The sequence below is a fragment of the Mya arenaria genome, chromosome 15 (assembly GCF_026914265.1).
Source record: "Mya arenaria isolate MELC-2E11 chromosome 15, ASM2691426v1".
NCBI lineage: Eukaryota > Metazoa > Mollusca > Bivalvia > Myida > Myidae > Mya > Mya arenaria.
Window position 1 is genome coordinate 33489385 of NC_069136.1, and position 21888 is coordinate 33511272.

At 32.9% G+C, this 21888-nt stretch overlaps 1 protein-coding gene and 2 long non-coding RNA genes across 6 annotated transcripts in view; 1 reads left to right on the plus strand and 2 right to left on the minus strand.

Annotated features, from left to right (window-relative positions):
• The window catches only part of LOC128219732 (uncharacterized), a 28130-nt gene that overhangs the window by 3420 nt on the left and 2822 nt on the right, over positions 1–21888 (minus strand). For both annotated transcript variants that reach the window (XM_052927686.1, XM_052927684.1), the window contains exons 3-4: positions 20913–21065; positions 138–306 (exon numbers count right to left, since the gene is read on the minus strand). In XM_052927686.1, coding sequence (XP_052783646.1) covers positions 138–306; positions 20913–21065 — 322 coding nt within the window. The remainder of the gene's footprint in view (positions 1–137; positions 307–20912; positions 21066–21888) is intronic.
• On the minus strand, positions 2644–9246 carry LOC128219733 (uncharacterized). 2 transcript variants are annotated; one of them, XR_008258643.1, is made up of 5 exons: positions 9111–9246; positions 7942–8018; positions 7527–7608; positions 6621–6751; positions 2644–5542 (listed from the first exon to the last, which is right to left on the minus strand). It is a non-coding gene; the product is annotated as an uncharacterized LOC128219733 (long non-coding RNA). The 2 variants fall into 2 exon arrangements; XR_008258642.1 differs by having other exon boundaries at positions 2645–5542; positions 9104–9163.
• LOC128219734 (uncharacterized) lies at positions 9348–17250 on the plus strand. 2 transcript variants are annotated; one of them, XR_008258644.1, is made up of 4 exons: positions 9348–9362; positions 14361–14472; positions 14771–14894; positions 16473–17250. It is a non-coding gene; the product is annotated as an uncharacterized LOC128219734 (long non-coding RNA). The 2 variants fall into 2 exon arrangements; XR_008258645.1 differs by having other exon boundaries at positions 14361–14443; positions 16473–17249.

Sequence of the window (21888 nt, forward strand, 5' to 3'; positions counted from 1 at the left end):
AAATCATATCATCAATAATCACTTCACAACTTTACACACCGTAATGAAATGAAGCGAATGTCCCGATATGATTTTAGTGCGATTGATATAAATGTTAACTCTCTGATAATTTTTTTTATGACAAATCGTCAACTCACGATTAAAGTCCGCTAAGTTGAACGGTTCCCTCAGCTCCATCGGATCTGCCAAGTCCACTGTCCTCATGATGGTGAATACAAACTCCTCATATTCAATACGCTTGTCATCATTCATATCGTAGTCCCTAAAGTCGTCTGAGAACGCCAGAAACTCCACGCCGTCTTCAACCTTTGAGAGAGGAAGGCACATTCAACATCATGGTCAGGAAGTAATTTTAATCCTCCTTGGCGCTCATTGTCTTATAAAACCCCATACAGTTTACCAATTCACGTGCAAAATCATTTTATTATAACAGTTGCAACATCAACGATGGTGTTCATACGAGGCAACATAATTTTTAGGCAGACCATAAGATCAGAACAGTGAATTATTTGAATCTAGAAAAAAATATTAAATCTAGAATGCTTAGACCAAGTTGAGATTGAGATCTTATATCAACACAGTGCATAGACTCTATACACTATATGGATATGCACGATACTCCGTGACAGTACATACACTGGTGTTATATTCTATACCAGTATATACTGTGCACGGTATATATTCTATTCATTCTCAGAGGTGTTGAAGCAGTGCTTCAACACCCCTGTTCTCTATACAATGTATACAGCCAGAGATTTTGAAGATTTACTTCAACTCCTCTGTTATAGTCTATATACATTGTGGAAGCGTGCACTATACTCTATTCATTGTCAAGAGGTGTTGAAGCAGTGCTTCAACACCCCTGTTCTCTATACAATGTATACAGCCAGAGATTTTGAAGATTTACTTCAACTCCTCTGTTATAGTCTATATACATTGTGGAAGCGTACACTATACTCTATTCATTCTTAGAGGTGTTGAAGCAGTGCTTCAACACCTCTGTTCTCTATGCAATGTATACAGCCAGAGATTTTGAAGATTTACTTCAACTTCTCTGTTATAGTCTATATACATTGTGGTAGCGTGATCTATACTCTATTCATTTTCAGAGGTGTTGAAGCAGTGCTTCAACACCCCTGTTCTCTATGCAATGTATCAACCAGAGATTTTGAAACTTTACATCAATTCCTCTGTTATAGTCTATATACATTGTGGTGGCGTGCACTATTCTCTATCTGTAAATTTGAACCTGTGTTATAGTCTATATACATTGTGGTAGCGTGCACTATACTATACTCATTGTCAGAGGTGTTGAAGCAGTGCTTCAACACCTCTGTTCTCTATTCAATGTATACAAACGGAGATTTTTGAACAAAAAATGGAGAAAACTGCACAAAAATAATTTTGATGAATTTATGTCATATCAGGCAACATATTTAATATACTTAAATCATAGAACAATTATATGGCGCAAAAAATGATTTTTGGGGTAAAATGTTGGAAAAATTAAATGAAAATGACAATTTATGAATTTTGCCAATAACTCTGCCTTATTTTGCAATAAAAACACCAGAACTACTGCAGCTAATATATTTCATTTAACATTATTATATATTATATAGAAACACAGTTTTTTTTAAAATATGATTTTCGGGGTAAAATGTATGAAAAATTAAATGGAAATGAGAATTTCTGGAATTTGCCAATAACTTTTTCAAATATTGCAATAGAATGACCAGAATTACTGTATTTCATAAATATTACAGTTTAATATATCAAAAGTAAAGAAACTATGTAATTTTGTGAAATGTGAATTTTGGGGAAAATGTTTGAAAAATTCAATAAAAATGAGAATTTCTGAAATTGCAAATTATTAGCACAAATTTTGCAATACAATGACCAGAAATTTTACTGTATTCAATAGATACTATAATACAGTATAACAAACCTAAAGAGTAGAAACCATGTATTGTGTGAAGTGTGATTTGGGGGGTAAAATGAAATTAAATAAAAATCGACACACAGCAGTTATCAAACAACACAAATAAACAAAAATCATTTATGTGCATTTTTCTGAAATTGTCTCCTTAATTTTTGAAGCTCTGCATCAATCCTCTGTCAAATCAATTAACCTTGTTCTCTGTATTCATTTATGATGATCCCCTTTTAGTTAATAAATCTTTTGAAATCATTGAAAATTGACCTTTTTCTCTGTCACCTGTATGTCGATGAATTTTATAATGCAGATATTTGCCAGACTCGCAAAATTCATAACAAACCAAAAGCCCAAGGCATTTTTTCAAGAATATAATGCGACAGTCACTTGGGTGTGGAGCCTTGCCCAGCAACGTCTACATTTTTAAATTGTCATAGCCTAAAATCATAGCCTAAAATTGTCATTTCCCGACATGCCAACATTTAGACATATCCAACATGATAACCCAAACTAAGGTCTCCCTAGGCTAAATACTTTTCCAGCTAGACACTAGAATTGGACCTACAATATCGAAGATGTCCATAAAACCCAATTCACATAACAGGACAGGAGACCAGGACAACCAAAAGACATGGTTGTCTATGTTATAAACAAACAAGACTATGCATTTACCATAAATGTATCTATTTTGAACATAAACAGAACATTAGTAAATTTAATCTTAAGAATCTGATGTCAATAATCCCGTACATGTATGTATATCTATGTCCATCAATATGATAAGAAATGGAAGTTTCTTCTAAAACATACACAGAAACAGCTATTGTTCATATAAACCATAACATAAGGTGTCTTATAATTGTGTCAACAAGAGCTGTCTTTGGACAGCACGCTCAATTAAATGAGGCTTTGTCTTAAAAATGAATACAATAATGATGTAATATGTGCCTGTCGAAAGCAATAAAAAGAGTCAAATTAAAAAGTTAACTAGAAATGCTGCAATGCAACAAGAACTTCAGCCTTTATTGTGAGATTCAGTTTTAAATGTATTAAAACTGAAGTTATTCAGTACCAAGCATTTTTCTATTTTTAGTTACAGTGACCATGACCCTAGGGACCCAAATCAAATATAAAAATGAATGGAAATTTTGCCTTTAGACAGTTATTAAATAGTAAATAATATTTGACAGTTATCTATGTACATCTACATTTTAACTTTAAAAAGGTTTCCTTGACATTAAACAATCATTTGTTTTTATAAACAAAAAAATAACAAAACAATGTGGCGAACAGATCAAGAATCTAGGTTTAAGAAATGACATTTCTAGAGGCTTACCATATGCTCCAATATGTATGGAACTTAATAACCATGGTTTTATTGAATTTATACTGTCATATAGGGTAATGTGCAATATATTTAACAGAACACTCAAAAGTACAGTGAAACATTTAGGTTAGAAGTTAAAATATAATTAGACAATTAGCCATAATTGACCAAGTCAGTATGGAAATTAACAACAGAACAAGGTAACTAAAAAAAAAATATAGATTAAAAATAATAATATATGATTTGCATTCATTTAATTCAAGTTTAAAACAAACTTTTAATAATCAGCTAGCTCAATTGTTACTAAGCAATGTGCTTTATTGCTCACCTCAGAACCAGACACATTATTTGTTTCAATAATATGTTCACAAGATTTTATTCACTAAAATATGTGCCTAATTATTAACTTTTTACATGTTATGCCTTATTTGTTGAAAAGTCTTGCTGGCTAAGTTGTGATTTATGATGAGGAAACAATACCTCTATGAATAGCAATTTTTAAGGTTTTTAATACTTGACTTAGTGACTCCTGTTTCATATTACCTACATTCATTCTTTAAGGAAAGCTTGGGAAGAGAATATGGCCTATAAAACTAGAACATAGTTTTTTTCTAAAACTTGACCAAATTTCATTCATATAAAATGGAACTTGAGGCCACTCTAATCAAACACATTTTGACCATTAAACAAGTTTTACCTAATATTATTTAAATGTTGACGAGAATAAATACTGACAAATATCATGAAAAATTATATATATAGTTTCTGAAGCATTTACAGTTTATATTATTAGAACAAACAACCTACATGCTTTTTGTCCAACCTGAACAGTTATCAATCTCTACTAAGATTTTTTTGGTAAACATATTCTGGCCAGTATGAATAAAGACCAAAGAGACAAGAGCTGTCACAGAGACAGCGCTCTCGACTATTCCGCTGCTTTTCAGTGTAAGGATTGAAAAGTTTTGGCGAAACATGCATGGATCACTGTTAGATTAGATTTCAATGCAATACATGATGTGCGGAGATATTAACATAAATGTGGTTACATGCAAAATTTTAACCAGAATTTTTATCTAACTTGATTATTCAGTTAGGTTGGGTGGTTGTATAAAGTCTCAATGCAATTCATACAGTAGTTGCTGAGATATTAACCTATGTGTGCTTACATGCAAAACCTTAACCAGAATTTCTGAGTGAAATAATAAAGGCAAGTATTTGCATTAAATGCAAACTATAGTTATATAACTTGGAAAATTAAGTAGGTTGGATGGTTGAGTACCATTCATGATTGTATCAAGTCTCAATGCAATACCTCAAGCAGTTGCTGAGATATTAAACTATGTGTGCTTGCATGCAAAACCTTAACCAGAATTTCTAAGTCAAATAATAAAGGCCTATTATTTATATTAAATGCAAACTAGAGTTATCTTACTTGTTTAAATAAGTAGGTTGGATGGTTGAGTACCATTGTATCAAGTCTCAATGCAATACCTCAAGCAGTTGCTGAGATATTAACCTATGTGTGCTTGCATGCAAAACCTTAACTAGAATTTCTAAGTCAAATAATAAAGGCCTATTATTTACATTAAATGCAAACTAGAGTTATCTTACTTGTTTAAATAAGTAGGTTGGATGGTTGAGTACCATTGTATCAAGTCTCAATGCAATACCTCAAGTAGTTGCTGAGATATTAACCTATGTGTGCTTGCATGCAAAACATTAACCAGAATTTCTAAGTCAAATATTAAAGGCCTATTATTGGCATTAAATGCAAAGTAGTTATCAAACTTGGTTAATTAAGTAGGTTGGATGGTTGAGTACCATTGTATAAAGTCTCAATGCAATACCTCAAGTAGTTGCTGAGATATTTACCATGTGTGCTTGCACGCAAACCCTTAACCAAGGGGTGACGCCAACGCCGACGCTTGGGTGAGTAGTATAGCTCTCCATATTCTTCGAAAAGTTGAGCTAAAATGAGTCCCCATACTAAAGTGTTAACACTGTATGAAACTGTTAATAAAAATGAAGGACAGACTATGATCAATCACAATAGTTCAACATGAGCACTTTGTACTGTGTTGAGGTAAATGTTAATCATCCAACTTATTTAAGGGTAATCTATTTTCAAATCTATAATGTATTTGTCTGTTAAAAGTTAAAATTGGTATATCATTCCAATTTTAGTGAATCTTTATGTGACGGATGTCTTGTCCATTAAGTTGCTTTCAATGAAGATTTTGAAGTCAGACTGTCTCTTGTTGGATGTGGGGAGTTTTCTGAAAGAAAAAGGAACATTAAGCAATACATGTACATAAACACAGTTCCATTGTTGGCTTCAAATATTGAACTATTAAGGAGCTTTTCATTAATTTGTGCCATTGGCTTCAATGTTAAAATTTGATAGTTACCCCATATAAGTATCATTTGAATGGGCTTTGCATACTGATTACTTATATGTAAAATCAATGACAAGAACATATTTTCACCTTGAAAAGTTATTGCTGGCATCCCAAAATCACATTATTGTTCATCAGATACATTAAGTTATTATCTATCTTGCAAAAGCTCTATGGTTGATTTTGAAATATGATAGTTCTTATACATATTATATCTTAATATTAAAAATTAGCCACACTTTTTGTGATATAGATTTTATATAAATGCACATAAAAATATGTAACAAAAAATATACAAATAAATAAGAAATGATAAAAACACACAAATCTTAGTTTATTTTACATTGATAGATAGTTCATATAAACTTTGCTAAACACAGAAAGAAAATAATTGTTTCTATTACAGGATTTGAACCTGGACAATTAATTTTAATGTGAATGAGCATATTTGAGCATGATCACAACTGTGCATTACAACAAAGGATAACATTGAAAACTAACAAAGGGCAACTACTACAAAAAAAATCTTGAGTTATGGTTTCTGTGCACTGCACTTCTGCTAAATGAGATCTATCTGTACATATTTGAAGTTTGAGATCAACACCTCAAAGACTTTTCAAGTTCTGCTGCAGACAAAAACTCAGTATGAAATATAACAAAGGGTTATTACAAAAAAAACTGTAAACAGAGTTATGGTCCCTTAACACTGCACTTCTTCTCAATAGGGATCTATCTGTATATGAAGTTTGAAGTTAATACCTGGAGGATTTATGCTCAAGATTACATTCCGTGCACACGCACACACACGTGCACAATTACTGTATCCACTTTGCCTTTTGGCAAGGGATAATCAATAGATTAGTCCTCATCATCACGGTCTTAAACAAACATGATGAACATAATCATAGCATGCATAAAACAGTTTACAGTTGTATCAAATCTGGAATAAAAACTGTACCTAGATGAATTTGTAACAGGTGGCGATCAGTCATCACTTTCCTGTTTCCTGTTTCTCATTGTGTCATTCCTGTATCTCATTGTGTCTTAGTTGGTTTAGTACAACTCTGGCCTGGTCCACAATTGCAACAACTGAAAAACAACTGAACAATTAGCAAAAGAGAACTTATACCTTAAATGTACATAATATATTGCTACTAAAAAATGACTCATACTGTCAAACACTTGTTTCCATGAAAAACTACAGCTATCACCTATTGTAATAAGAGGTTTCACTGAGAGTGATGTTTGCTTTTAAGCATACAGTAACCAATTAGGCAATAATTTTAAAACTGCCAAGCACAAAATAAACATAAGAAAATAATCCTTAATATACCAAAAACAGAATAGTGTTTTGTTAAATTAAAGTAAAAAATGAAAAAAAGTTATGAAGAGAAGAAAAAAAATAAAAAAAATATAAAGATAATAATCAAAGGTTTACAATTCTTTGACTACCATACACAATTTAATGATTCATATGCACAGCTATTTTTCTTATCACGTCCAATATGTGCATGAAGTTTGAAGTTAATACCTCAAAAACATAGAAAAGTGAAAGAAAAATAATCAAAGACCAATAACTCTATAATACCATAAACAAAAATGTTTTTTGCACAGCACTTCTCCTCAACATATTTAATATGTGTTAGAAATCTCAGAAGCATTTGGAATTATGGATAAAAGAAGACTTGTCCAAATGAACCCTAACCATAGGGTATAGAGTATAATAGCAGAGACAAATCATACATATGTCTTTATATTTAATATGTCAATGTATGTTTGAACAGAATAATTATGTTAATTCTCATTTCTTGGCTTACCTCATATTTATATTGTTATACATAGAATTAATCCAAAGAGAACTTACCATTCACTGACAAGATTTCCTCATTATACACAGGAGTATCTTCATACTTTTAGAATCTCTCCATTTTTCTTCTCCATGGGAACTGCAATGCATAACACATAAGAAAGGAAATCAAACAATTGCATTTTTTAAAACAATTTGTAGAGAAAAATAAAACATGACTTCAGACACATGCAGAATTATTTGCATTTATTTTAAGCAAGTTACAAGAGTAACTGTACCCTATGCCATCTGAGTAAAATCTGCATGCAACAAACATGTGCATGCAAAATTGCATGGACTTTCATTTATTTGCTTAACAGTTTCAATTAAACCTAACAACCTGACCAAATACTTGAAATATCTTATACTTGAATACATTATGTTATACTAGTAAATGACATTGAGTACATGTAAATATGTGTTAAAAATCTACCTTTCAAATCCAATGCTTTCTTTGCATCAAAACGTTTGTCTGTTTGCCCTTAAATTGGTCCCTCAAGAGTATCTGGTCTGAAATAAATATAAAATTCACCTTAACTTTTAAGCTTAAATTAGCTATAATACTAACTTGGCTGATCTTAGGAAAAATGAGTCTTAAAGCTGCACTTTCACAGGTTGACTGTTTTAACATTATTATTATCTCAGAGAATCAATGCCTTTAATTGCTAACAATAAAACAGATGTCATGTATTGAGAAATCTGCTTATTATTTCATTTTTCTGAAAGTGTTCAAATTTAAGTCACAGAACAACAATTATGAACGTACATATGAAAAACAGCTATCTGATATTTTTTTCAGCAGTTTTAAATCATGGTTCGCGGACATAATTTATGCACTAACATTGCATGATTCATTCCATGATGAAAAAAAAAAGTTGTCAGAATGGTAAATCTGTGAAAATGTAGCTTTAATAACAATCCCCAACAGTTCCTCCCAAAGACTTGTTTAAAAAGGGCTGTAATCTGTTTAATGAAATAGCGGAAAAAAAGAAAATTGACGAAAACTGACATAAACTTGGTATCTATGTGTACAATGCATTAAAACTTACTAACTGAAGTACCACATAATTTACAATAAAAAAAATTCGCCAATATATTACAAGTTAGGTATAAAGATTAAATATTCCAACTGTTTAGGATAAGCCTTCATAGCACAGTGGATACAACACTGGACTGCAATTTTGGCGACACCGGCTCCAACTCATTCTCTGACTTGATATTGTTTTTTACATTTTGCATTTTGGTAATTTTTTTTACCATTATGATATCAAAGATCAAAAGATTTCTTGAATAATTGTCCTGAGATTCTTTACAGAATATTTTTTTTTGGGGGGGGGGGGATCCCACCCCCTTTCTGGATCCGCTAGTGTGGGTTACTCCCGTAAAATAAACTGAATTTAATTTGGTGCAAAGCTCTAATAAAAATTTGTGTATTCAATTAAATTCATAAAACTAATTAATGTAAACAAACCATTTGCAACTATCCCTGAATAACTTTTAAATGATAGTGATTATTTTCATTTGCATGATAACTAAGAAAATATAAAATAACACTTGAGTGTCCTGTATGGTATCCCGATATAGTCAATACTTACAACTTACATGTGCAGGAATCAGGAAGGAGTTCCATTCTACCAACTTAATACCATTCTTATGTGTCGTCTTCTTAACCGGATGCTTGTAAACAAACCCAATGAACCCTGCATCGTTCCACTAGACTTTCTCGCTTAATATTTACGCTCGGTTGTGCCTGTATCGAAGAAAATGAAGACCAGTCCAAAACATTGCGTCATTTAGTATTTAGCACGCGCTAGAGTGATTCAAAACATCGAATTTGACCGACACTGAACAGAGGTAAATGGCTATTTTCTTTGAAAATATAACACTTTCTAGTTCAAAAGGTAATTGAATTTATGTAGATACGTAAACAATTGACAGTTTAACGAGTATATTTTATTGATATAGCGAAGTACTCATTAAAGCTGCACTCTCACATATACATGTATTTTGACAACTTTGTTATTTTTTATTTTTATCTTGGAGTTTGAATGAGCCAGTTTCTGTGTAAATATATGCAAATAAGTGATATAAGCCTGCTGACAAAAGATCAGATAGCAGATTTACATATTCCGTTAAAAAAATTGTTTTATGGCTAAAAGTGCTACTAACAATTGGAAGAAAAATGCATAAAACATCATTTTCTTAAAGCTGCACTCTCACAGATTGAACATTTTGGCAACTTTTTTATGTTTCGTCTTGGAATGTACTAATTTTGGCGAAAATCCATGGAAAGCAGTTATATAAGACTGCTGACAAATATAGATCGCAGATTTTTATATATACCAGTTCAAAAATTGATGTTTTGTTCATTTTTCTAAAACGTTTATTAACAGTTTTAGCCATAAAACATTAATTTTCAAACGGAAATATGAAAATCTATGTTTGGTTTTTCGTAAGCAATCCTATATCATTGGTTTGCAGATATTTATACAAAAATTTGCTCTTTCCAAGACAAAAAATAAAAAAGTTGTAATAAATGGTATATCTGTGAGAGTGAAGCTTTAACTTAAATATATATGCAATCCAATGTTTTTTTAAGCAGTCTTGTGTCACTGTTTTTCTAGCACTTATGCATTAATGGCTTGTATAAAGACAAAAAATAAAACAGTTGTCAAAACATTTAATCTGTTAAAAGTGCAATGTTTATTTAAATATACTTGATGCTTGCCTCAATCATTGCCGCTGACAGATCATCAGATGACAGCACCAACATCCAACAATGCAGCGATATTTTTAAAGTCTCTTTCACATCATTCTGTATCCTAATATTTTAATTTATTTAAGATAGTTGCTTATCAAGATGTTGAATGCATATTTTACAGCCTTTTAGGCTTTAGAGTGTATTCAATGTCATTTTCAGACAGAAATATCTTGATCAAAGCTAGGAACAAGCTCACAACTGGCATTAGTGAGTCATGCCTGTCAAAACTAATTTTGGGGTACATGCATGTGTCTTTTAAAGTAGAACAGTAGACATCAACTTTACAATGTACATGAATACATTGCATTCATACTTTAGTTATTTATGTATTCATGTACATTGTAAAGTTATTGTAGATGTAGATCGTGTCGATGTGAACCAGCCGTTCAGTTAGCTCAGTTGGTTACAGAGCCATGATAGTGTTCCAGCAGTTGTTGTTGGTTCAAGCTCCACACTGGGGCACTTCTCCTCTCAGGTTTACTTAAATGGTGGCAGCGGTACATGGCAGGAGTGCCTCCGTCAGCTTTAAACTACTGTCGAAACTCGATGGCTCGATATTCTAGGGACCAGCCAAAATACTTCGAGCCTCGAGAATATCGAGCCAAGCGGGATTGCTTACAGAATGTTATTTTTTTATTATTCGTTAGAAAAAGTCTTGTTTACCTCGTTTGTTATTGGCTATGCTATCTCCGCAAGAGAAGAGTATTAATTGGACATAGTTACACGTCGTAAAGTTCGTAACATCACTTATTCGATACTTAGAAAGTATTATTTGATTGTTTTTATTAATTATAAAAATTATGCGAAAACAACAAACAAGTAATTTTAAACAGTGGGTAACAAAAACATAGCTTATTAGTTATATCAGGATGCATTGAAATTTCGATTAGCGCCGTGTGCTAAATGAAGCCAACAAAACAAATCAAGGTGTGAGGTTCTTACCTGAACCCCCGAAAATGACATCGACCCAAGCAAACAAAATTGTGAAATTCTTACTTGGAACCGCGAAAATGACTTCGAGCGTGGAGAAATATCGACCCTGAGACAATATATCGAGCCATCCGATCAAATTTTATATGAACAAAGAGTTAAACAAAATCAGTTCTTTTAATCTGGTTCAAGCCAACGAGGATATCGAGCCATGAGATATCAAGCCAACGAGTTTCGCCTGTAATATATATATATATATAAAGGGTTAATGGAGAGGAGTGGAGTGTATTGTGTGTCACTGTCAGTGTGTAAGAACCAGCCGCTCCGATGTGGAAATACTTGTACCATAAGTCATGGTTTTTAGCTCCACTGGCCGAAGGCCATGGAGCTTATGTCGTCACAGATTGTCCGTCGTGAGTGCGTGCGTGCGTGCGTGCGTAAACTTTTACTTTAAACGACATCTCCTCTGAAACTGATAAGCGGATTTTGACAAAACTTCACAGGAATGTTCGTTTGGTGGTCCTTTACTTAAATTGCTCAAATGGTTCCGGTCCATTGCACAATATGGCCGCCAGAGCTAAAAATAGCAAAATCTTTAAACGACATCTCCTATGAAACGGTTCGGCAGATTTTGATGAAACTTGACAGTAATGTTCCTTGGGTGGTCCTTTATTAAAATTGCTCAAATGGTTCTGGTCCATTGCACAATATGGCCGCCACAGCTAAAAATAGCAAAATCTTTAAACGACATCTCCTCTGAAACGGATTGGCAGATTTTGATGAAACTTGACAGAATTGTTCCTTGGGTGGTCCTTAACCAAAATTGCTCAAATGGTTCCGGTCCGCTGCACAACATGGCTGCCAGGGCAAAAAAATAGAAAAACCTTTAAAGAACATCTTCTCAGAAACCGATGATCAGATTTTGATGAAACTTAACAGAAATGTTCCTTGGATGGTCCTTTATCAAATTTGCTTCAATGGTTTCGGTCCACTGCACAAGATGGCCCCCAGAGGTAAAAATAGAAAAACCTTTAAACGACTTCTCCTCAGAAACCGATGATCGTATTGCAATGAAACTTGACAGAAATGTTACTTGGGTAGTCCTTAACCAAAATAGCCCAAACAGTTCTGGTCTGCTGCACACCATGGGCACCAGAGCTAAGAATAGAAAAAAACGTTAAACTACATCTTCTCAGAAACCGATTATCAGATTTTGATGAAACTTTACATAAATGTTCATCGGGATGCCCTTTAACCAAAATTGCCCAAATGGTTCCGGTCCGCTGCACAACATGGCTGCGAGAGTCAAAAATAGAAAAACCTTTAAGGACTTCTCGTCCGCAGTCTTCACGAAAAACATTTTAACCTACTAGCCAGTTGGACTAGCATAATGGCATATTTTACTAGTCCAAATGACAATCTAGTAGTCCGACTATTTTGCCACATTATAAAACTGTATGCTTGAGGTAAATACCTATTTCAATTGAGCAGCTTGCAGTTTGAGTAAACATTTCTTTATTATGATGCTCATGCAGTGATAGGGAGTGACATCCTTCTGTTGGGAATAGTGCTCCTTGTTTTTCAGAACCTATGGGTACCATGTAAAAACAAAAGGCATCTTGCTTGAATAGACTGTAATAATATCAACATGGTTAAAAAAGAAATGCCATGCTTTAATAGCTTTGATTACATTTTACTACTGAATTACCTCCCTTTAATAGAAAAAAAATAATGTCTTAATTTTTCACGTATAGCATCTTTAAATAATTTTTAAACAATAATAATTTATGAGTAAACATATAAGCATAAAGTTCTCACAAAAAGATCAATTTAAAAACCTTACATTTATACATAGGAAAGTATATATAGACTGAACATTCGTTTAAGTGACATTCTGAAAGTTTATGAAACATCTATTTTTAGTAACTTAAATGGCCGAAAAGTGTAAGTGAAACACCAAGTCGATTCTATCTCGTCAGTTCTTGTTCAGGTTAGATATTTGCTTCATAATCTATTCAGATTAAATGTTAACCGATGATCAGATTTTGATGAAACTTGACAGAAATGTTCCTTGGGTGGTCATTAACCAAAATTTGTTAAATGGTTCCAGTCCACTGCACACCATGGCTGCCAGAGCTAAAAAATAAAAAACTTTATACGACTGGTCGTCGAAACCGATGACCTTTTTTTGATAAAACTTGACAGAAATGTTTGTTTGGTGCTCCTTTACTCAAATTGCCCAAATCATTTCGGTCCACTGCACAACATGGCAGCCAGAGCTATTAAAGTAAAAATTTTTTTTAAATAACTTCTCCTCAAAAATTGATGATTGTATTTCTATGAAACTTGACGAAAATGTTCGTTAGGTGGTCTTTGCTTGAACCTTTTGGCCAGTGGAGCACAGGCACTGATGTGCCTCTTGTTAAGTTTATTGTTTAAAGTTCCATTTTCTAGTTGTTTTGACCTTATTAAAGGTGCACTCTCACAGATTGAACGTTTTGACAATTTTTTTGTCTTGGAATGAGGCAATTTTTGCGAAAATCCATGGAAACCAGTTATTTAAGACAGCTGACAAAAAATTAGATAGCAGATTTTTATATTTAAGTTTAAAAAGTAATGTTTTAGGCATTTTTCTTAAACCATTAGTAACGGTTTAAGCCATAAAACATTAATTTTCGAACGGAAATATGGAAATCTACGATCTGATTTTTTGGCAGCAATCATATATCATTGGTTTGCAGATATTTATGCAAAAATTTGCTCTTTCCAAGACAAAAAATAAAAAAGTTGTAAAAATGGTATATCTGTGAGAGTGCAGCTTTAAATTTTATGATTTAATGACAACTGCCTTGAAATAGATACCTGATTTAAGCATTATGCCAATGTTTATAAATTTCTATTATATTTTACTGTGAAATAATGTAAATATATACATATAATTGTTTGTGTTAGTTTAAATTTGCTTGATTTATCATTAACCTTATTATATATTATTTCATTTTTTTGTATTAACCCAATATTATGTCATATAATATATCTATGGGTATATAATACCAAGGTAAACACATGTATACAAATCACTTATTATTATGTATAGATAGTTTTTATTTCCATATAACTTATTTGCCTACATACATTTTGGAAAATGTGGTCCATTACAGATAAAACCCAGATGTATACATGGCCTGGATTTCCATATTATGCTGCCCAGAATAAAAGACGATGCAGTCCAGATAAGAACATTGTATGGCTCAATAATCTTTACCAAACTTGGTAAAAAAAAACTTTGTCATATTATGAGAAATCCCTGTTTTTTTGTTAATTATGTTCATTCACAGTATATGCAATTCACCAAGCAACACAAGACTTAATGCCCACTTGACACATTTCTAGTATATTTGGCTTGTACATAAACATCACTTTTTCATAAGAGAATAAATCTCATGTAGGACATTTAGATTGCTCTAGAAATAATTGCCAAGATGTTTTGCATTTGAATCATGTTTAAAGCATACCCAACATTATTTGCATTTATTGTGTTCATGATTGTGTTGTATTCTTCCTTTTTAAGATGCATCAGATGAAGTCTTTGACTATCTAGAAAGGGATTTTGTAAGCTAGTACTGGACATGAAGACAGTCACTTGGAAATGATGATTGTGCAACAGCGGTTAAACATATGCAATACATCATATGGTAATTTCTTTTCACCTCAATGAATATTTAAGTGACCTACCCACAAATAAAGTGATTCTCTAATAGTTCCAATTTCCACTTTGATTTTGTAATCTGGTATTCTTCATTACTACTACCCGTAACTGGTATCTAAAAATAACATTATAATATTCATCAATAATATCATAAGACCATGTGAATATTCAGTAATTTATATATGTAATCAATTTGTTTTTGTGTATGTGGTGTTTATATGTTGGAGTTTGTAGTTCATTGTCAGTGATTTTTTTATTGTGAAAAACTCCATTTTCCCCAAAATTAAAAAAAATTACATTACATTCCGGATTCAAATAGCAATGAATTTCTTGAAATATAAACAAAATCTTGACAAGTCTTACTCTTTCACAGCATAAGGTATGCATAAAAAAGTTAAAATATGTATATTTGCCATTATATAAGCAATTTTGGCCTGATTTTGTATTTTCCCAAAGTTGACTTTTTACCGAATTTGCGAGGTACATTGTACAGGCAGTAAAAAGAATTCATAAAAAAATCACTGATTGTTGTTAAGTGTTTTTTTTATGAATGTTGTTCAAGTTTCGTCCTTGGGGTCAAAGTTGTCCCAACCAGAGTTCCCCTGTTACTGATAGACTTCTAGAACAAAAATTGATACACATTCAAATCAGGCAATGACTTCTGCAGTAATGTATGAATTCCGTAGAAACTGATGTCTAAACTAAAAGGTATTTAGTTTCAAAGATTATGAAACAAGTTGTTACAACAATATAATAATCACCTTTTGGCAGGATGTTAAGCAAGGTTTTGCCTTGTTGAGGAAATCGTAGACCTTGTAGTACCCTTAAGGAACCCACTTGTCTGACTTAGTGACTACAATCCAAACTCACAATGTCTTCCTTAACAACCACTTTATAAGCAACCAAGGATATCCTTATCAAATACTTCATTTACAGCAGCCAATGACTTCCATAAAAAATGATGACTTCCTAAACAATCCTTGGCTTCATTATCAACCAATGATTGCCTTAGCAACTACCTTCATCCATAGCAACAAATGAATTCCCATTCAACCAATGACTTCCTTAGCATCCAATTCCTTCCAACGCATCCATTAACTACCTTTATAGGCACCAATGCCTTATTTAGCAACCACTTTTTTCCTGAGCAACAGCCAACATCCATAGCAACCAATTACTTCCTTAGTAATCATTGACTTCCATAGCAACTTTCAGGTTCATTACCGTAACATCCATTGACCAACCAGCTTACCATACTTCTCATTTCTGTTAACAAAGAGCAGCCTTCTTTGAGAAGTCCTTATCAACCATCAAATAACACAGCAATTACAAACCTGCTAAGCAAATAGCAACACCTTTCATAACCAGTTGTTACCTGACTGACTTGTTCATGGTCATTTTAATCAGGTGATCAATTAAGGGCCATGCTGGCCCTTTTGTTTTGAATGTACATTTCCTTAGCTTATTCATTTAATTCAGCAAATGTATAAACATAGTGTACAATTCTGGATACTTTCAAGTTTTGTCATTATTACATATTATCAATGTTTTAATTTTCAAACAGGTGACCAGACAGGGAGGAAACTAGGGAAATGGTTATCCACCAACAGCCCAAGTGCTTGGTTGATAAGAGGAGCCACAGCATTAAACATTACTGCACAAAGTGGTGTGCTTTGCTAACACTTATGATTGTGATTTGATAAAAAAGCAATGAATGAACGCTCATTATTCATAACTATTACTAAAACATTGATGTCAAAAGTTGTCAATTTTCAACATATATAGTATTTGAGATCCTGATCTATAGTTGTGTGCAATGGATTATCAAAGAAAAACAAAGGAGTGGGCAACAAAATGAATAGCATAATGCACCAGTCAATTGTAACCACATCCCGCCCCCAGGTCCGGGGACTTTTGACTTTTGGTCCAGCCTACCCCAGGTTAAATTCCCTGAACTGATCCTGAACTAAAATCCCTGCCAAATTCCCCCATATCCAACATACCATAGGTAAGACAAAACCACCGCATTCACATCCAGTATACCCCCGGACGGGGGTGGTGGTGGTCACAATTGACATGTGCATTACCCACTACCCATTTACACCAGTAATTCATAATTATATTTGATAGACATGCCTCTTGTCAAAGGTTTTGAAGGGTATGAACGTCAGAACTACCTGCCTATGGCCTTTCAAGATTTTATAACATTGTTAAACTAAAGAAATTATTATTAAGTTTATACTAGATCTTTGTTAAGAGTGACCCCTTTGATAATTCTGGAGAAAAACTATTAGGATTAGGTTCTGTATTTGTCCATAATTTGTCATATGACATGTAAGCAGGTGTTCATTCCTTCAAAGAATTGTGAATCTTATATAATTATGTATTTGACATTTATGAATTTTATCGCACTTTAACCTAGAGGCAGTTCAAATAAATACTGCTATAATTGAACCAATACTGAATAAGGGCAAGAATTCCAAACAAGACAGTATACATCTAGTATCATGTTTGTCTGATAATTTTGAAATCATAGTGATTAAATCTAAAAGGATGTTAAAGCTGCACTGTCACTGATTAAGAGTTTTCACATTTGCTTTGAAAAAAATAATTAAAATAGTCTGACTTTTGCATGAATGCCTTCAATCCAGTTATATAAGATAACTCTCAATGAAACAGAATTCAATTGTCTGAAAAACTGCCAAAATTTTCATTTTTTCTCAAGCATTACTAACCATTAAACATAGTTTTAAATGGTAATAGGAAAAACTGTGATTTTGTATGCAGTCTCATATAACTGTTATCAGACATGTGCACAAAAGTTTTTCATTCCAAGTTAAAAATAATAAAAATTCATATATCTGTGAGAGTGCAGCATTAACAATGAAAACAATTATTAAAAATGGTATTTCCAACTGTGTTTAATAATGCAACAACAATTTACCTTCTACTAGCACATTGAATTACAAGTTCTGCTTTTTCAGAGAAAACGGGCATATGGGAAGTACCATCACTTCCAGCGATATTTTTGTTGTAGCTTTTTTTTATAAGAGACATTGGCAAAAACTGTTCATAGATTGTGTTTTAAGGTGTATGTTTTATAGACAGTACTCCAATTCTCTTTAATATATAATATGTTTGTTTCATTTAAGGCTTTTGTGTGTTTTAGGGCTGTTTCAGACCATTCCTGATATCGTATTTTCATATAAACCCGGCAATCATAATTGCATCCCTCTTTGCAAAAGAACAATAAACATTCACGGAAATTAAACAGTAACGGAATTTTTCGAATTTTTCTCAACATAAGAAGAGACTTTTGTATTTTGGCCCAGCTAATGTTATTATATTGTTCACTAACATAAGCTTACAAGCAAATTAACAGGCAGAATAGATAAAGAAAAGATGAGCATGTAGTCTTGTTTTGCATACAGAAGTAAGGGGCTTAGCTAGCCCTTTATATGTGGATTCATAATTGCTAGGTGGGTCTCGGGGCATGCCCCCTCAGAATATTTTGAAAAACATGGTGCATTCTGGGCGTTCTGAGGTGCTTTATTTTGTACTGGAAAATAAAAATGACATTTAAAGGATCATGTAGTCAAGTACGCATACTGCAACTTTGGCTGATTTTTTTATGTTTTTATCAGAATCATGTGGATTCATCCGCATACTAGTGTTATATGCAGCTTCACGCCTGGTATCTCAGACAGACATTTTTAGGCTTATGTAGATGTTTGCACGGCAAGGCTTGACAAACCAAAGCGCCTGTCTCATTATATTGGTTTCAAAGTGCTTTTGCATGTTGTTTGCAATTGTGCATTTTGCGCGACTGGTAAATATCAGCAATATAAAAACTTAAAATTCATTGATGCCTAGGTGACCAAATTTCAAAAATTTTCATTTCATTTGTCAAACATTGTGCCCCAAAAGCACATTTCACATAAGTATGTAGTTTCTTTACTTAAGGTCTATTATACTGTAATATAAAATATATTTAAAAACAGTAATTCTGGTAATTTTATTGCAAAATTTGACAAAGTAATTGGCAAAATGCAGAAATTTTCATTTTTTTTCTAACAAATTTACCTAAAAATCATATTTTACAAAATACATAGTTTGTATATTTCAAGTATCTTATAATGTTATATAATATCTGTTTTAAAAAGTTATTTTGGTAATTTTATTGCAAAATTTGGCAGAGTTGATGCTAAGTCCAGAAATTCTCATTTTCATTTAACTTTTAAAACATTTTGCCCAAAAATTATATTTTGTACAATGTGATTGTATTATACTTATAGTATATTAAATGTGGTGTCTGATAAAACACAAAACCAACAAAAAAAAATCTAAGCATTTTTCTCCCATTTTTCATTTTCACTGGACAAAGAATAAATAGAGGTGATGAGGTGTTGAAACTCTGCTTCAACACCTCTCTATTCAAATAGAGAATAGTGCACGTCACCACCATGTATATAGACTATAACAGGGGTTCATATCTACAGATAGAGAATAGTCCACGCTACCACAATGTATATAGACTATAACAGAGGAGTTGAAGTAAAGTTTCAAAATTTACATTGCATAGAGAACAGAGGTGTTGAAGCACTGCTTCAACACCTCTGAGAATGAATAGAGTATAGCGCACGCTACCACAATGTATATAGACTATAACAGAGGAGTTGAAGTAAATCTTCATAATCTCTGGCTGTATACATTGCATAGAGAACAGGGGTGTTGAAGCACTGCTTCAACACCTCTGAGAATGAATATAGTGCACGCTTCCACAATGTATATAGACTATAACAGAGGAGTTGAAGTAAATCTTCATAATCTCTGGCTGTATACATTGTATAGAGAACAGGGGTGTTGAAGCACCGCTTCAACACCTCTTGACAATGAATAGAGTATAGTGCACACTTCCACAATGTATATAGACTATAACAGAGGAGTTGAAGTAAATCTTCAAAATCTCTGGCTGTATACATTGTATAGAGAACAGGGGTGTTGAAGCACTGCTTCAACACCTCTTGACAATGAATAGAGTATAGTGCACGCGTCCACAATGTATATAGACTATAACAGATCTAGAGGAGTTGAAGTAAATCTTCAAAATCTCTGGCTGTATACATTGTATAGAGAACAGGGGTGTTGAAGCACTGCTTCAACACCTCTTGACAATGAATAGAGTATAGTGCACGCTTCCACAATGTATATAGACTATAACAGAGGAGTTGAAGTAAATCTTCAAAATCTCTGGCTGTATACATTGCATAGAGAACAGGGGTGTTGAAGCACTCAACACCTCTGAAAATGAATAGAGTATATAATGGTATAGAATATAACGCCAATGTACGTACTGTCACGGTATATCGTGCATATCCATATAGTGTATACATAGGTCTATGCACTGCGTTGACATCTAAGATCTCAATCTCAACTTGGTCTAAGCATTCTAGATTTAATATTTTTTTCTAGATTCAAATAATTCACTGTTTCAGGATCTATAGAATATACCCATTCACACCATATCAAAAACTACAGCTTCAGTCAACTAGCAGTCAGCCGTTATTGCTTTTAATCAGGTGAAACGGAATATATATTCAGTGGCTGGCCCAGTAAGTGGCCAGTATACACAAGGTACTGTAGACCACGTAAACTTTTGCTAAACTGATAAAAACCAAAACAAGCATTTGCTTAAGGTACAGATTAAAGAAAATATGAGCCTATATAAATGTTTGTTTTTAATAGCTACGATGCCACAAATTCCCCATTTAGAAAGCGCCGAAGTATCGCTAATATTTTTACCTGTACCGAAATCGAATGCCTTTTTTGTTTTGTTCATTACATTTTTTGCCAAAAATGACATTTTTCGAAAAGAAGTTTGTTCCCAATAAGAAGACTTGTCCCTACATTTTTATAAAAACTGTTTCGATTAAAGTCAAATGAGTTAAACATAATAACAAAAATGGAACAGAATGGCGTAAATATTGTTAATGAGAATACGTACACTCCTCTTGCACTTCCTCTTCCTAACGCGGCAAGCATTTTTACCGACGACAACAGCTGCGCCGACGATTAAAGATCCCGCTCCGCCGGAACCCGCGCCTAAAGCCGCTCCAGCCGCATTGACGGCAGCGGGACAGACAAGGCCAAACAGGGCCTGAAAAAAACATTTTTTGATAAAGATATAACCAAATTGCACAATATTATGCTTTATTTTATTTTGCTGATGAAAAATGCAGACAATGAAGGTAAGCACTCGATTAAACAACTACGAAATTGCGTGAATTGAAATTATAATGGTTTTAAATTTCAGACGCTTTTTACAGATTACAAAATTATGTGGGGGCGTGAAGTTTCCAACTTTATTTTAAATGATTAATTGAAACAAAATAAAACAAGAAAAACCAAATAGATTCTTTTTGAATTTCTCATACACAATATGTATAATCAAATAATACAGTATGTGCGGTTTTTAACATCACAGTGCTTTTGTTTTATTACCGCTATTATACGCTGTGCAAATGCGGAACATTTATCAAACTTAATATTATACAAAATGATGATAGACATCATTGTTACGGAGTACATAATTGTCGGAATTAGATTAATTTACGTTATTAATACTTAAAGATGCACTCTTACTCCCAAATAAGATTTACTACAATTAATAATATTGTTTTAATATTCCAAAAAGGTTGAATTGTTGTCGAAAATTTTGGTTCTTATGAAGGATACCGAGTTGAATTTGAAAGAAATGAGCATACAACACGATATGTCTATTCATCTATTGAAGGCCATAATAAATATTTTAGCATTCACCAATCATTAAATATTTTTGCGCTTTCTGCTGTTAAATACACGGTTACAATCTTGTTATCAGTAATTAATATTTTCCATAAACACATTATTTAGTAAGTAGTTAAAGGTAACAATTTATGTTTGTTTTACACGTGTATGTATTGATTTTGAATAAGAGTGTC